General features: G+C 39.3%; 3 protein-coding genes across 8 annotated transcripts; 2 read left to right on the top strand and 1 right to left on the bottom strand.

Annotated features, from left to right (window-relative positions):
* Window positions 1–348: 348 nt before the first annotated feature.
* Window positions 349–12520, top strand: Cul3 (cullin 3). 6 transcript variants are annotated; one of them, XM_076792199.1, is made up of 14 exons: window positions 352–1297; window positions 2515–2898; window positions 2973–3176; window positions 3267–3446; window positions 3539–3913; window positions 4264–4434; window positions 4512–4619; window positions 4699–4876; window positions 5246–5484; window positions 5596–5765; window positions 5878–6016; window positions 6131–6258; window positions 6349–6407; window positions 11904–12520. In XM_076792199.1, exons 1-13 carry the CDS (start codon window positions 1238–1240, stop codon window positions 6371–6373), a joined length of 2361 nt encoding a protein of 786 aa, XP_076648314.1. In that variant the 5' UTR covers window positions 352–1237; the 3' UTR covers window positions 6374–6407; window positions 11904–12520. The 6 variants fall into 6 exon arrangements, 5 of the variants coding, with proteins under 5 accessions (XP_076648314.1, XP_076648312.1, XP_076648313.1 ...); XM_076792197.1 differs by lacking the exon at window positions 11904–12520 and adding an exon at window positions 7723–7843; XM_076792198.1 differs by lacking the exon at window positions 11904–12520 and adding an exon at window positions 7440–7699.
* Ubc10 (ubiquitin conjugating enzyme 10) lies at window positions 8448–10994 on the bottom strand. The gene is made up of 4 exons (XM_076791570.1): window positions 10458–10994; window positions 10034–10129; window positions 9528–9714; window positions 8448–9298 (listed from the first exon to the last, which is right to left on the bottom strand). Exons 1-4 carry the CDS (start codon window positions 10482–10484, stop codon window positions 9129–9131), a joined length of 480 nt encoding a protein of 159 aa, XP_076647685.1. The 5' UTR covers window positions 10485–10994; the 3' UTR covers window positions 8448–9128.
* Window positions 12521–13540: 1020 nt separating the features above from the next.
* Window positions 13541–17100, top strand: Sps1 (inactive selenide, water dikinase). Its single transcript, XM_076792924.1, has 6 exons — window positions 13541–14127; window positions 14991–15095; window positions 15369–15630; window positions 15717–15907; window positions 15978–16222; window positions 16383–17100. Exons 1-6 carry the CDS (start codon window positions 13842–13844, stop codon window positions 16533–16535), a joined length of 1242 nt encoding a protein of 413 aa, XP_076649039.1. The 5' UTR covers window positions 13541–13841; the 3' UTR covers window positions 16536–17100.
* Window positions 17101–17651: the final 551 nt, after the last annotated feature.

Raw genomic sequence — 17651 nt, 5'->3', positions numbered from 1 at the left:
TTTTTTTACACGGACCATTCAGAGTGCGGCTACATCCAAGCGTGGCGTTGCCATTGGCCGAGCCGGAATCCGTCCGCCGTAGCCGCACTCGGATTGGTCCGAGTTTTCCATTAATAACTCGAAAATGCAAAGCAAAGGCACGAATTAGCAAAGGGAAAAGGTGCTTAGAATCACCTTGGGAATCACCTCTTTCTTTTTCCTCCATTCTTTCTCAGGACACCCTGTATAAGAATCCTATAATTCTCAAGACTGTGGTCACATACCGAACATAGATGGTAGAACTTTGGCATAAAGTAAGATCAGTTCTCCCTCTATGCGGCGAGGGATGAAGATGAGTATTCCTCGCGTAGGAGGAAATGAACCTTTTGCGCAACGGTACTCTAATCGCAACAGTATTCGTGATTAAAGCGCGTCGAGTGTGTCGTTGCAAACGATACACACATACAATATCGTCTATCGAGGATTGGGGAATCGTGTAGGATGGAAATTCGAGCTTTCACAATCTGAATCGCGCTATGCCTCGAAAGACGATGGATACGTATCGGCGATCACGTTAAGGTATTCAACGACCGTCGACAAATCGAGTGCGAGATTTTTTTTTCTGTTCGTTCTCAGCATACCCTTAACAGAGAATTCGGTTTGTTGACAGGTGCGCGTACATTTACCTTCCGTTATTTATTTTCCTACCTCTTGTCAGATCCTTCTTCGATCTTTTCGCACTCTCGCTGTATAATTGCAACCCTTAAGCGACTTATCCCCCATTTTCATCCGCCGGGTAAAAAAGAGTTGAGCTCTTTACCCTCACTGTTCTTCCTCCACCCTCTTCCTCTCTCTCTCTCTCTCTCTCTCACTCTCCTTCTCGCTCGCTCGCTCGCTCTCGCTCTCGTTCTCTCTTTCCCCCCGTTCCCCTTCTCTCTTTGTCTCTTTCTCTGAGTCTCTAATTTTCTCCCCCTCTCTTTCGGGACGTTGCTGATTTTTCTTTCTTTTTTATTAAATGTACACGATAACAAGACAATTTTCGATTCTCTCGCGCATTGTGAACGTGGATGAATAATAATTGTGGTGTCGGACGGTGGCCGATCATCTTCGGCTGGTCTGCCTGGGAAGCGAAGAGATCGTGAATGGTCCTTACGTTTTACTGGTGTCAATGTACACACGGTGCAACGTTATTGTAGCATTGGCCGTCACCGAGCACTTCTAACCGAGATCCCCGAGAAGTACAGACAGAAAATTCGACATGATGAAGGGCAGCAGTATGCTCAAAAAAGAGAGCAAAATGCGCATACGTGCTTTCCCGGTGAGTACACTGGCCTCTTTTTCCTATTATTCATCCGAATACTTTTTTAGCTTTGTCCCATTCGTTTGGCCTCTCTGCCGAAAAATTTATTTTGTTTCTTTCGTCCCCCCCTTCGCCACCCCTCCCCCTACGATCGCGTTTCTTTCATCTCTCTTACACTTTTTCTCCTTCTTTCTCTCTTTCTCTTTCTATGCGGATATGGTTTTTTTTTAAATAACCATTTCTAATAGCACGCACGCATGTATTCGCGTATACATAGACATTTTATAACCTGTTTCATTGCATTATACGTCAGATATGAAAATGTTGACTGATTTTTCAAAAGGAATTGTTTGTCTGCCTCTTTTGTTGACTCCCACAACCGTGTTGTTTTTATTAATAGTTTCTCTGTTATATGTTTGAATTACATTAGATCTCTATACAACTACGTATACACGGAGTACACACAGTAGACAGAGAACTGTATGGATATTCAGGCGATAGACCACAGTTGCTATAGCACCGTGAAAGAGAAGCATTGAAATATAGAGATTGCAATGTTATCCCGTCCAAAGACCAATTTCAAGTCTTATCTGTCAGTTGAGTTGAGACACCTAAATTTTGATTAGCCGCTAAATCTATAATTGTTAAATTGTTTCGTAGTTGCAAAGAATATCAAATGTTTTAACCACCACAGGAAACTTATGCATCTGTTTGTGGTCATGTTTCTTAGAACCGTATGTAATCTGTTAGAAAGACATTATTTGTTATTTCCCTGGAATACTTACCATGCGTTTTAACATTTTATATAGGTGATTCTCATACCTTGATAAAAAATATATTTATCGACAAAACATTGAAGAACAATGTCGGTTCAACAGTGTTATTTAAAGATTTGCAGTAGTTCTATGTACTTTTGCTAAACGAAAAGAGGCAATGTGAAAAATTGAGAAAAAAGGAGTCATGATTAATTGTCAGATTCAGCAAAATGTTGAGAATAATAATGGCATGATGAACAACATGAATGTGCATGTAATCCATTACACCCAGGGGGTTTCAATCATTCTTTAGTAACCACAGATGTATTCTCATAATAAAAACATCTACTTCCATAATATTTCCGATGATTTTCTTGTTGTTAATACGAGTAATAAAGCTTGTAGTTCCCTGAAGACATTTATTCATTTTTTCTAATGCTAAGATTAACAAACATTATATGCATATGTATATTTTTTTAGACTACTATGGATGAGAAGTATGTAGAAAGTATCTGGGCCCTACTGAAAAATGCGATTCAGGAAATACAAAAGAAAAACAATTCTGGTCTTAGTTTCGAAGAACTTTATCGAAATGCTTACACTATGGTCCTTCACAAATACGGAGAACGTTTGTATACAGGTCTGAAGGAAGTTGTAACATATCATCTCGAGAACAAAGTACGAGAAGACGTATTAAGATCTCTTCATAACAATTTCCTTCAAACGTTAAGCCAAGCTTGGAACGATCATCAAACGTCGATGGTGATGATTAGAGATATTCTAATGTATATGGATAGAGTGTACGTACAGCAGCATGACGTAGACAACGTGTATAATTTGGGTCTTATCATATTCAGAGACCAGGTAATTTTCGCTAACGATCGAATCGACGATAATCTCACGATTGAACGAATACATGTTTATTCTATTCGTTTCAGGTGGTCAGGTATGGGTGTGTTAGAGATCACTTAAGGGAAACTTTACTAGATATGGTAGGAAGGGAAAGAAGGGGAGAAGTAGTAGATCGCATTGCAATAAAAAATGCCTGCCAAATGTTAATGTTACTCGGCATTAACAGTCGCCAAGTTTACGAAGAAGATTTTGAAAGGCCTTTTTTACAACAGAGTGCGGAATTTTATAAAGTAAGAATGTCCTGTCTTTCTGTTTTTCACCTTGTAAAGCCACGTATCTCATTCTTATTATTGTTGACTGTTATTTCTATTCGTTTGTAGATGGAATCTCAGAAATTCTTGGCAGAAAATAGTGCATCGGTATATATAAAAAAAGTTGAAGCTAGAATTTGCGAAGAATCAGAGAGAGCAAAACATTATTTAGACGAATCTACCGAACCACGAATAGTAGAAGTTGTAGAGGAAGAACTAATTAAAATTCATATGAAAACTATCGTAGAGGTACACGAAAATTGTACATTCTAATTCGGAAAGTTGTTGTCGTTTTTTTTTCCAATGCTATATATATCAGATTTCTTTCCTGTTATTTCTAGATGGAAAACAGTGGCGTAGTTCACATGCTTAAAAACCAAAAAACCGAAGATCTAGGCTGTATGTACAAATTATTTGCGAGAGTCTCAGACGGATTGCGTACGGTATGCGATTGCGTCTCGCAGTTTCTCAAAGAGCAAGGTCGTGCCATGGTTCAGGAGGAACACGAGTCCACAACAAACGCTGTGCTGTATATTCAAAATTTGTTGGATCTAAAGGATCGTTTCGACCACTTCCTTCATTACTCGTTCAATAACGACAAGAATTACAAACAGATGATCGCCTCCGATTTCGAATACTTCCTAAATTTAAATACAAAGAGTCCGGAGTACCTCTCGCTTTTCATCGACGACAAGCTGAAGAAGGGTGTCAAAGGGGTTAGTCCTGTTAACTGTATTCCTATAGATGTCTTTCACCGTGTCTTTTGTAACGGTACGAAAGGACTTGAGCATCGTTCAAATAAGAAAGAAAGTTGACACATTCCCACTGGATGTCGCATACATGAATTTTTAGATTCTTCAAACTTTTGCCTTCAAATAAAACGTTATAAATGGTTTAATTTATCTTTGGGTATGTTACAACAGATGTTTCAACGGTTAGACGTATTATGTGATTAAAAAGTTGTAGTAATTTCTTTAAAATAATTGCGAAAATGTTGCAAGTTTGCCCAGCAACTGTGTCAAAAATGACCGGATGTCAGTGCGTTAAAGAGCTGTACATATTTTAGATGACGGAACAAGAAATCGAGGGTATTCTAGACAAGACCATGGTTCTCTTTCGGTTCCTTCAAGAGAAAGACGTATTCGAACGGTACTATAAACAGCACTTGGCTAAACGTCTTCTTTTAAACAAGTCTGTCTCCGATGACAGCGAGAAGAATATGATATCTAAACTTAAGGTAATTGCTACGTTCTTTGTCACTAATCTTAACTAAGAAGCGACACGTCGATCAACCGAACGAATGATTTGCCGTAGACTGAATGCGGATGTCAGTTCACGTCCAAATTGGAAGGAATGTTTAAGGACATAACGGTCAGTAACACTATCATGGATGAATTTAAGGATCACGTACTCACGTCCAATGTAAGTGTTTATACACGGGGTCGTATTTGGTCGTACGACGATTCAGGATCACAAAATATCGATGCTGTTTCTGTTGCAGACGAAGTTGCACGGCGTCGACATAAGCGTCAGAGTTCTGACGACCGGTTTCTGGCCAACGCAGTCGGCGACTCCGAAATGCAACATGCCATCCGCCCCGCGAGACGCCTTCGATGCCTTCCGACGTTTTTACCTTGCTAAACACAGCGGTCGACAGTTGACGTTACAGCCGCAATTAGGTCCGTTTACAATTAAAAACAGTATTCTCTCCGTAACCGTTCAAATCTTGTCCCTACCACTGGGGGAATCCCCCTTGAAACCGAAAAAGCAAAGAAGCAAAAGATTGAAACTTCTACAAGTAGAAGTTTCATTGACGATAAACCAAAAATATGGAATTTCGATTTTTCAATTTAAAAGGCTGAACTCAGTTCTTCTTTCTTTTTCAATCGTTATCTTGCTGTACGTTCAGAACACTACGAAGAATGTGGTACCTGTTCTATAGCCGTTACTCTAGAGACCCAAAGTCTTCACAGTTACGGAGAGAAAGGGAAAATACTGTGTTATCCAAGTAGAGTAACGTTTATGCGCTTTTCTGTTACCGCGTTCAGGTTCCGCCGATTTAAATGCCGTGTTTCATGGACCACGAAGGGAAGAAAGCAGTTGCGCCGGGTTAGACACGCCGTCGTCCTCCAGTTCGATTGGCAATGGAAGCGGGAGCACGAACGGTAATCGGTTGAGCCAGTACAGCGTCAGTTGCGGGAACACAAGGAAACATATAATTCAAGTCTCGACTTATCAAATGTGTGTCCTGATGCTGTTCAATAAGAGAGACAAATTAACGTACGAGGTCAGTTGATAACCGCAGAGTTGGTAATACCGTTCCTCTATTTCTGGTTTGACTTTTTCCCATCGGCTCTATTTGATGTATCACGATACAATGTATGAAAACGTTGCGTAGGAAATTCAAGGTGAAACCGATATTCCAGAAAGAGACTTGGTTAGAGCATTGCAGTCTCTCGCTATGGGTAAAGCTACGCAGAGAGTTTTGCTAAAGCAACCTCGTACAAAGGAAATAGAACCGACGCATTGTTTCTGCGTCAATGACAGCTTTACCAGTAAACTACACAGGTATACTGCGTTCAGATCATTTAAATCGGAACTAAATCATTCCTCTTCGTAGCGAAATCTATCCGAAACTATTCAATAATAATATTCGTCATTACTGTATCATTTTCTAAAGAGTAAAGATACAAACGGTGGCAGCGAAGGGCGAATCAGAGCCAGAGAGAAGGGAGACGCGTAACAAAGTCGACGAAGACAGGAAGCACGAGATAGAAGCAGCTATCGTTCGCATTATGAAAGACCGGAAACGCATGCCCGTATGTAACAGTAGTCCAGTAGCTGTGCTCGGTGTTGTTTAACATTGACGCTTAATACTAGAATAATTGAATGTTTATTCGGTGCATCAAAGTTCTACTTTTTCTTCGTTTCAGCACAATATACTTGTGACAGAAGTAACAGAGCAATTAAAAGGGCGATTCCTACCTTCGCCGGTAATTATTAAAAAACGTATAGAAGGTTTAATTGAACGTGAATATTTGGCACGCACGCCAGAAGATAGGTACGTAACGATTAGTCACTTAAACACGGGAAAAAGATTTATAATTGAATTTTACATAGCATGCTGATGGCTATCGATTTTCAATTACAGAAAGGTGTATACGTACGTTGCTTAATGCACGAATTCGAACGTTGGATCTGTACAAACATGTAAGTAATTTGTAATAATACATATTCCTTTGAACGTATTATCAGTATCTTATTATATAATGCCGATTAATTTGTATTGTTGCATCATCAATTTTCATTGATTAGAAGAAGTTGTTATTGCTTTTATTATTGTTTCACGAGTATAGTTAAGATCACCGCGATCAAGGCATTCTACATCAAGAAAACCATGCAACTCGGAATAATTGTCATTCTAACATTCCATTTACGTTCGGTAGGACTTTTTTTTCTTCTTATGATACACTTCTATCTTATATTTTAGGTTTTAGTAAGATATCAGAATATTTCGCTCTAAAGTAAAAAGTGTCGCATGTATTCGGGAGGTTCGTAGCGTTATGCGTACGAAGATTTTTGGGGGGAAAAAAAGTTCCGTTCGATACAAAAAACCTAAAATTTAATATAGAAATTTGCGTGGAACAAGAAAATTTACGATAACGCAGAAACGCGATTCGCGTTGTCGATTGATGTGGACTGCCTCGAAATTTCAAGAGAATAATTAGTCATGTTTCATAATTGAACAGTTTGGTGGAAAAGGTTGATGTGTATTCGGGAGCTTTAGGCAATTTATACTCCTAAGCTCGGAATAGAGATTTACGAACACGTTTTGTAACATTAATAACACCTTTATCCCCAACCCTCCCGATTTCACTTCATTGTATTATCGATCATAAGCGGTTTGAATTGAATGAGACTTGCGGACACACCAGCTATTATGAAATACATAATTGTAATTGAAATTCAATAGCGTTTAATTACAATGAAACTAAACGTTTCTTAATCATACGATTGCTAGACATGATTTACACATCAGTCGTGTTACGATTAAGGAATTTTTCTACACTTGTAAAACTGTGATTGTCTATGGTCGTATACAAACTACTCTAGAGATATACCATGAACTCCGTTAAAATATTGGTGTTACACCAGGATTTTATTTATATCTGTGGATATCTATAATGTGTGTACATAAGCAGTGTGAATGTATATCTAAAAATATATTTGCCTCATTTTCAGTGTTCGATTACTTTATTTGAGAAATGTTCTCTGCTATATACTCTTCTTCTTTTTGAAATTTTTTTATTTCCATCTTTGCGCGCAACAACGGACACGACGGAATTCTGTTTTCCTTCTATGATTTGATTATATAAGTATTCGAATAAATAAAAGTACTAATCAGAACAAGCTGTTGGTGCATTTTTCGCAACTTCTACCTCTTCCACCTAGCTCATCAATTATTTTGCTGCGATCAACTCTTCGAAAACCAATGCTTCGTTAAATCGCAGAATATTTATTGTAGTATGCCAAAAGTGGAATCTACGAATCTGTAACAGATGCGGAGTGTTATTGGTGGATTAAAATGAAATGAAAGAAAAATTAGAATAAAGATGATGAAGAACTTAATAAAGGAATGAAACAAATGTTGTAATTGGATGCTACGTTAATTATAAGGCATTATGCTCGAGCGTTTACAACGGAGATTACGTGAAAAGGCATCATATTTTTATTTTCATTTATATTTTTATTTATCAATATAGAGTTTTAATATTTAAATGAAAAGGTTTTACCCTTTCTTACGCAAACTAAATAAAAAATAAAATCTTGTAAAAGCAGTTCTTAGTTGAACACATTTTAAATACAGAATATCATGTTAATTCTGCCTAGTCCTTTCCTAAGTCTTACTTTAAAATGATTTCGTACAAGATACATTTCATGTTTAATACAATAGATAAATATTTTTTTTATATATGTATATATAAATTTCATATATATGTATATAAGCGTATTCAAAGTATAGTGAGGCAAGTTTAATACTTTCGCTGTTGATCTACATTAAAAATAGGGACAATAATATTAAGTATGCTCACTATTTTAGGTCACTCGTTTACTACTAATTACACGCGTATAATTAAACAAAACATATATTCTCTTTTGTTTAGGAACCGAATGTTTTATTGCATTTGATATTTCATATACTAAAATTATCAATCTAAATTCTATTGAATAAAGTGTTGAGTCAATAGATGTGTTGAACTTCTTAATATTTAATGTATTAACGTTACATCAGAATTCGAGAATTACATATACCGTAAGTAGTACCATCAATCGTAATTACATAGGAGATTACAGAGTTACAAATTAATAGGTAGAAACGAATCGTCGACATAACGTTGAAGAGATATGTGATCGCCAGAATGTTAACATCGAAATGCGTTTACAGCGTCAGCATGTTTTTCAATAATCATACAAATTTATGTACATTCATAACGACAGTTTCGCGCGTACAGACCCTATTGATACTAGCCCAAAGTTACTTGTAGATCGAATAGTTAAAAATTACTATTAATTTAGTGTTAAATGGATCTTTCGAAAGCTTTAGCGTCCACGAACAACGAATTATGAATCGCTTTAACAATAACTGAAACGAACCCATGAATGTTCTTCAAGCCTTTTTAAAAATTGTACGAAATCAGTTATGAAACGATTTTCGACACACATATAGTATACAATATTATACAGTTAGTTTGTTAATCCGTTTTATAAACATTACAATTTGCACATATAAATATCATTGTTGGTAGTCAACCAATACTGTACACATGTATCTCAACTCGTTTATCGTGTAACAAATAAGTCTATGTTGGCTTGAATTAAATTAGCTGACAGGTGGCAGGCATCATGGTCAGTAGGGCTAATCATTCATGGTTATTCATTGGAAGAGGGCGATTCCCGCCTTTTTTCTGCATGTTTCTTCGTAAATTCTTCTGCGTTCTTTAAAAACTTTTTTCTATCCTTCAAAAACTCCTCTGCAAGATCTGTCCTCATTGGATGTTCTGGCTCCGGATCATTTACTAAAGCTATCAAAGCTTGTATAACTGTGAATAAAAATTTAGCAGTTATGTGGTGTTCTTTTAGTCTCGGTACAGACTATCGGTCCACACACAGTCCGATCAAAAATAAATTACATTTATTTTATAGTTTATAGTTTACACTATAGGGCACTGTTCCGTTCTAGCCTGCTCTGGTTTGATTAAAACGTGAGCAGACCAATAGTCTGTATCGAGTGCTACTTTGGCAATGGATGAAAGAAAAGAACAATTTCACCTTGACCTGCCCTTGTAGCTGGTTTCCAATTCTCGTCGCTTATAATTGGCAAGCAAACCTGACCTTTGTCGTTTATATTAGGATGGTATATTTTTGTTTTAAAATTTATTCTTGGAGGCTTGAAAGGATATTCCGCTGGAAAGTTAATTTCAATACGAAATGCCCCTTTATTATACGGCGGATTATCCTAAAACATTCGAACTATTAGAACTCGGTTGAATATGTTATAGTATTCTATATTGATAGAAAGGTAACAAATTGTGGATGCTTTTCGTATTTATAAGAGAAAAGTACGAACGATTAGAACTCGATGAAAGAAGCTTCAAGGCAAAGATTTATTTGGTTTTCGCTTTAAATAGAAATGCTATTTCCGCACTGCATAAGCCGATCAAACTCTAAATTAACGCTAACGTTCGCAGACCTGGATTAACTCAAATTTACTCTAAATAGAAGAGATACGAAGTTGGGTTATGTTTCCCGATTAAAGTAATTATGCTAGAACGTACCGGCAATATAAGACCTTGCCAAGTGAGAATATTCGATTCATCTGCTTGGATATTCGTAAAGTTTTTCATAGGCGATGCTCTTAGGTCACGAAGTTCCTGGAAAGGGGAAACATAGTCATCGTTGGTATATCCCATGAGAACAGACTCGGAAGAAATATAATGCTTGTCTTTGATTTTCAAAGAGACAGGAATACCTAGAATAAGACTCGCAATAATAAAGCATGCATAAAGAATTGATAGAAAACATTAACGTTCTAAATTTCATTGAAAAAACTCGGTGTCATCGATGGGTAAGGATTCAGTTCGGCGACACGGTTAATCGAAGATGAGCGAACATGTTACAAATTAAAACAATATTTTCGCACGTTTTACAAGCATTTAAATACTTCCAAGAACGGTTCGATCTATTAAAACTTCGAATTACCTTTTGCAATCTTTTGGCAACTGCCATTTTGAAAATAAATTTCACTAAAAAACTAGCAAAACTTGTCAAGTTCTTCACTGCTTCACACTGACGTCTTCACAACTATATATATATATGTGTGTATGTATATATATATATGTGCCCTCCGAAATTCCCCAGCTATTCTACATTGAAAATCTTCCAAGCGAATTTTCGTTAATGACGTTTCTTTTTCGTAACTTGCATCGATGCGAATATAAGTAGAAATTTGCAACTGATTATGTGTGAATATGAATCAATCCGCTATCCGTTTATCCGCTTTGTTGCGAGCAAACGAGCACGCGTGCGCAAACACAATTCAAGCTCATCCTTGTATATCCGAATGTTTGTATGGATGAACGTTTTAATTGGTTTCCGTCAAAAGTGCCACAAGTAGACATGGTCTAAAGTATATTACAAGTACATTCGAATTTGACTACATTAATTTGTACAACCTGACAAGTACTTCGAAAAATAAGCGCAATACTTTTAATTGGATTCACAGTCGGCCGACATATCTTCGAACCCGTTGGAAGTACTTTGCGAAACGTAAGCGGTTGGTTGGTTGGTTTATTCTTTACTCTATTATACATAGAGATGGCGTTGGAGAGCCGGAGCCCAAAGCAAACTAGTCATACAACAATTTATAACAGATTTTCCTTACATGCTATCGAGCCGGTACTTACATACGATTTAATCTTATTTACTAAAATGTTAGCGTGTAATATTATGTTCCCTTGTCGATTTTGGAATCTAATTTCTAATTTGGGCTTTTGGCAGAGAGGAAACGAGAGTGCTTACGGTCGGGGTTTTCGTGTCCCCAGTTTTCTGCATCATCTTTTTAGCCTGGAACAGAACCTGAATCAACTTTTTAGCCTGGATCAGAACCTGCATCAACTTTTTAGCCTGTATTAGAACCTGCATCATCTTTTAGGCTGGATCAGAGCCTACATAGAAGACCCTCTTTTAACATAGAAGTAGCATCCACTCTGGCATTATTAGGAATCGGCTGATAATGATGCAGGTTCTGGTCCAGGCTAAAAAGATGATGCAGGTTCTGGTCCAGGCTAAAAATTAGACTAGGGGACAGCACTATACCGGGGACACGAAAATCCCGGGCGTGAGCATTCTCATTTTCTCTCTGGTAAAACAATATGTCATATATAAAATGTGCGCAGTGTCTTTGGTCTTACATTCAATTTGTACTGAATTTGTACTTGGTGTTTCATAAGGCACTTTCCCGGAGCACTCTCCCTTTTGGGCGTGCTATGATTAAATTAAATTGGTTTGTCAATTTGTGCCAAAAAGGCTGCTATTGACCTTGGGACGGTATCATCTTTTTTGCACAGTAATTTGGTGACTTCCTCTTCTAGTTCAATGTCTTTCCTAGCGAAGAGTCTTAGCAATTTTCTTCTTTTCCTATCATAGATTGGACAGTTCCATATGATGTGATTGATCTCCTGAGAACCGCTGATCAGCGCTGATTGGCTGGCGAAGACGTGGCGGTACGTTCGAGCCAGCGGAAGAAGCTAATGAAAATCGAGGATGATTTGCGCCAAAAGATTCGACTGTTTCCGGCCAATCAGCCGGAAACAAGCGAATCGCGTGGCCGAGAATTCTGCACGCTTACTTGCACATTGTGTACCTAAACACCATGGATTACCAAGCGGTGCAGAAATTGATTATCCAAACAGAAAGTTTCGAGTAACCTGTTGCTCATTGTTCATCGTTTGGACTTGTAAATTTTCATAATAAAATGAAAAAGTATTAAAATTGAGCCGTCATACGCTTCTCAGACATAGCTATGGCAGAGATTCTGTGATAATGCGTCACACAATTTTTATTTGCACTTTAAGTAAACAAATTAGGCTCATGTAGAACTTCATAAAAAGTTTATGACGATCAGAAATAGAATATGGTGGAATTTTTACCCTGAGCAACGCGTGTAGGTCAAGTAATGATTTTATTGGATAAACACGATGATGAATTATCGTAATGATATTCTGTCCATCTTTGTTTAGTGCCAGCGAGAGAATTGTATGGCAGAGGGCTCGGATCAATGGGAATAAAATATGAATGTTCATTTTTTACCCAACTATACACGTTTGATTGACATTTCCTACCACCCTTGGTAGAAACTCTGTTCAGTCAACATAGTTAATACTAAAATTTTCAATTCAAAATCATGAAAATTCAAATAAATGTTCTACTTCGAAGAAGCTCGCGATGAAAATCACTCAATTAAATTTTTAAACACAGAAACTGCATTACAGCTGGTGCACCTAATCGATACAATAATTTCGAGTCAGATTCTACCTCCGTAGGCGTATATTTAATATTTCACTACTCACATGTTTCCCCGCAATTTTTATCCAACTACGCTAATCGATAATCTAGTGTAAACAGAGGTCAATCCGACAGTAAAAACTGCAATGCTCCCACCGAGATAAATAACGCCGATACAGCTGTTCTCAAAAACGTAGACAAACACTTTTCCGAGCAACTGTACAAATTCCTCAATCTCGAATTCAAAAACCTGACTTCTAAACGACCAGTTTCTTCGTTATCTCGGCTAAAAACAGTCAATCCTTAATTTTCGTCCTGTTAGTAAGATCCTACACAAACGTTTATATTCTTTCTTCATTTGATCATTCCTGCACGTTCGTACAACTCGCAGAAGTTTATATCGTATCGAATCTAACAAATAATTCCATAGGCCGTCTATCACGGGCGAAGAATTTTATAAAAGGGAGGGCCGGTTAAACGATGCATCGAGCCCATCAATTAGCCGTCCATTCTCCCGCCAAAGGAAAAGGAAAAACGCACGATGCTCGAACTTATTGGGAGCAAAGTGTATACGCGTGACAAAGGCACACTTGTCGCGTCGTTTCTCACCGAGGGCTGTGTGCAGCGACGCCGATGCGGGACGCGGGTTCGCGATTATCGTAACTCCGTTCCTGACGTGAAACGGTGTGGTGCGCGTGCGCCGATTCGAAAGAGCCAATCGGAAAGGAGCAACGCCACGGAGGGGACATCGGGGGGGCTCTCGGTGGCCTTGCGCGTTCTCCCGATCTCGTGTAGGCTTTCTGGCCGTCCATTTTGCCAGCACGTACGATCCCGGGTAGTCGACGCCGGTGGAGACTGTAATTCCCGTTCGCGACGAGTTCGTATCATCGGGACAGTGGCTGTCTGTCGGCGGCGTTCCTCGGGGGAGCACTCTGGTAGATAGCGCGCGTGAGAACCTTCTGCTCGGAGACATCGGCCGGTAGAAGCCGTCGCAAGAGAATCGTTGCTCGCAGGGGCCGCGAAACGCGTCGCGTACCCGGTTCTCGTTCCCGAGTGTCTCGGTTTTTCTCGCAGGGTAGCATGGCGGAGCTACAGGGGACTCAGGTCAGCCAGGACGCCCTGGCCGTCGCTCAGCTGGAGCTCGGCGGTAATCCAAACGCCCTGGCGTTGAATAGGCCATTTGAGCCCGTGGCACATGATCTGGACGCGACCTTCCGCCTTACGCGGTTCGCCGACCTGAAAGGATGAGGGTGTAAGGTCCCTCAGGAGGTTCTCGGGAAACTCCTCGAGGGACTACAGAATGTCGATGGTAGCGCACAAGATCATGAGCATGCTCACTTCATGCACATGGCCATTCCACGCATCGGTAAGTAAGACGACTATGGAATCCGCGGGCCGCAATATACCCCTTGACCGGCGGACATGTTTGATTTTACTGCCGCGTCTAGTTTCTTTGTTTCTTTCCACGAATTCGCGTAATTGTTCCTCGCTCTTTCTACCGCGAACGCCGACATTTTGCGAGACGATTTCTTCGTACGGTTTCGAAAACATTTTTAAACGGAGGAAATTAGAATTTTTTTTCTGTTCGAGATTTTACGAAATTTTTGCCGGTTCTGATTATTGGCTTTTACGAATATGTTTGATGAAATTTATTTGGATTCCTCCGTTTTTGTTTGGATTGTTGCTCTGACGGGTGAGACGGTTGGGGGGATAAATAGTTTTGTTATTGGCGAAACCCGGGGCGGGAGTATTAACAGAGCCGGCCCTGGTGCACTGTCAGCCATATTGTCGCCTCCCGCCTGTTTTCTCCCACGCCACCGGAAACACAAGTGTTCTCAACCTCTCGAGACTATACTGCACAATCAAAATATACGATGACCATTTCTGGATCCGGAGTTCGTGCATTGTGTCCAATTTTGTTTAAATATGTCGAAACATCCCGAAAATTTAAATGAATCGTTTCATTTAAAAATTGATAGGAACAATTTATTTTATATGTAGGAACGCAACAATGTCCAACCCGTAATTTCACTTTAAAAATATGAAATGATATGTTTTTCATCTATGTTACAAAAAGTCACATGTTTAAATTTTAACAAGTCGGTTTTACACTTCTAAGCTCGAGATTTGCAGTTTTACCAAAATCAATGTTAGCCCTTACAATTAAATTACTCGTTGCTTAATTTAGAGTGCCATAAATTAAATGCGAATATTATTTTTATGTTTCAGGTATTGGTATGGATTCCTCCGTGACTCCACTGAGACACGGCGGGCTAAGTTTGGTTCAGACCACAGACTTCTTTTATCCACTGGTGGATGATCCATATATAATGGGTAAGATAACAAATTACACCAATCCCCGACGGAGAAACTAGATTTTTGTATTACAGTCTTGGGCTGAGGTGCAGAATTGTCATAAATTTGTATGGAAATCATTACATGCACGATTTTCGAAGAATTAATGGTAGGGGCAATTCCGCACTACCGTCCAGCCCTGGTCTCTGCGAGTAGAGTCCGCGATTCGAATAATATTTGTCTCCTTTGTTAAGGATAAAAATTTGTAATATGGCACCCTGTTTGACCACTGCTATTGGAGTACTTTTCCAGGTAAAATTGCATGTGCTAATGTTATCAGCGATCTGTACGCCATGGGTGTTACGGAGTGTGACAATATGTTAATGTTGCTGGGAGTCAGTACAAAGATGACTGAGAAGGAACGGGACGTTGTTGTTCCATTGATCATGCGAGGGTTTAAAGATTCTGCCTTGGAAGCTGGCACAACAGTGACAGGGGGTCAAACAGTTGTTAATCCTTGGTGTACAATAGGCGGTGTTGCTTCCACTGTCTGCCAACCAAACGAATACATTGTGTACGCATTATAATCATCAATTATGTATATTTTACTTTTGCTCTTCACTTATCTACCGATGATAATCATTTCTCGATCGAATTCAGGCCAGACAATGCGGTGATGGGCGATGTCCTTGTGTTGACAAAACCTCTCGGTACTCAAGTTGCTGTTAATGCCCATCAATGGTTAGACCAACCGGACCGCTGGAACAGAATCAAACTTGTAGTCAATGAGGACGATGTCAGGAAGGCTTACCAGAGGGCAATGGACAGTATGGCCAGACTGAACAGAATAGGTACACATTCATTTACATTCAAAATAATAACTCAAAGCATTGATCATTAATCTTTTCGTTCTATGAACAGCGGCTAGATTGATGCATAAGTATAACGCACACGGGGCAACAGACGTCACAGGATTCGGACTTTTGGGACACGCGCAAAATCTGGCTAAACACCAGAAGAACGAAGTCTCTTTTGTTATCCATAATTTACCTGTTATCGCGAAAATGGCGGCGGTAGCGAAGGCCTGCGGCAACATGTTCCAGCTGTTGCAAGGTCACTCCGCGGAAACCAGCGGCGGATTGCTCATCTGTTTACCCAGAGAACAGGTGGGTAACAGAGCTCCGAGTACTCGAGTACCTAAAATTAATTCCAAGGATACTCTGACCTGAGCGGAAGTGGGTGCTCGAGTACTCAAACTCTCTAGTAAGAACCCTAGAGTATATCGACGCGTAACAAGTTAATAAAACTTTCGCAAACGATGTTTAGGCTGCAGCGTACTGCAAGGACATCGAGAAGCAAGAAGGATATCAGGCGTGGATCATCGGCATCGTGGAGAAAGGGAACCGTACAGCCAGAATAATTGACAAGCCCCGAGTGATAGAGGTTCCAGCTAAAGAGAAGGACGGCGAGCTCTGGTAAAAAGGGTCGACGGTCTTCGTCCCCTTCGTCACCGACATGTATTTAGAGAATACCACGGTCAAACGCGCATTTACACACGAGAAACACACTCCTCGCAGATTCAGAGCACTGAAGTGGTGCACACTATTTTACAAAAAGTCTCCTCTTTCTCTAGATACAAGGGAAAAAGTACTGATGAGAAAACACACACACACACAGAGAGAAAGAGAGAGAAACACACATTTCGTAGCAGTGTCAATTACATGTTTCGTTCTATGGGTTCCAAGACGTGATATATATATATAATATTAATGACTATCCTAATTATGCGTTATCTTTATCGAAGTTGAATGGGGATACGATTCTCTATCTTTTTTTTTATAATATTTGTCAAAAGTACGAGAAAGCGTTCGTAAAAAAAAAATGTTCTTGCTGGTCTTCCGAGGATGAACGATCATCGAGAAACTCGATGTCGCAGGAACAATGGGGAAACAATTCGAGAGGAAACGTTTCAGAGCTAGGTGTAGTCTTTCTAAGATTAAGACGAGATACGCTAAGTGTAGACTCGGGTAGCACTAGGTAAAAACTTTCCAATTTGCATTCGATCGAGCTGGCGATACACGTTGGGCGATGCAATTCGGTGCTTAGCGTCGACAAAAATCGATCGATTGGGGCACAGACGAACGGCAGGCGGTTACAGAAGATCTATAAATATATTTTAAGGGTGTACACAGCATCAAAAGATTTTTAAAAGGAAAAAGCAAGCTAATCAATCAATCAATGTACATTATACTCGAGAAACTATGAGTAGAATTCGACAACGCAGTTCAGAAAATTCGTAAAACATGTACTACCCTTACGTGTAGTACCCGGTGACAGGAATTCAACGCCGACCAGGTTCCCACGATTTGTAATTCTGAATCGATTGTCGATAACAAGACGTGTACAAGTTGTCCAAGTGAAAGATAAGGCCTTCTCTAGTTCTCTCGTTACACATGCGCTTTTGAAAATGATTATTAAAAAAAAAGAAAGATGAAAACAAAAACAATGCACAGGCCCTAATGTTGTATTACTTTTTCATATGAATAAAGTGCTACTTTGTCAATAAAAATACCGATCTAGCGTTGTCACAATCTC

The sequence above is a fragment of the Halictus rubicundus genome, chromosome 8 (genome assembly GCF_050948215.1).
Source record: "Halictus rubicundus isolate RS-2024b chromosome 8, iyHalRubi1_principal, whole genome shotgun sequence".
Classification (NCBI taxonomy): domain Eukaryota; kingdom Metazoa; phylum Arthropoda; class Insecta; order Hymenoptera; family Halictidae; genus Halictus; species Halictus rubicundus.
Note: the sequence above shows the minus strand (reverse complement) of the source record. Positions and strands in the feature narration are given on the sequence as shown.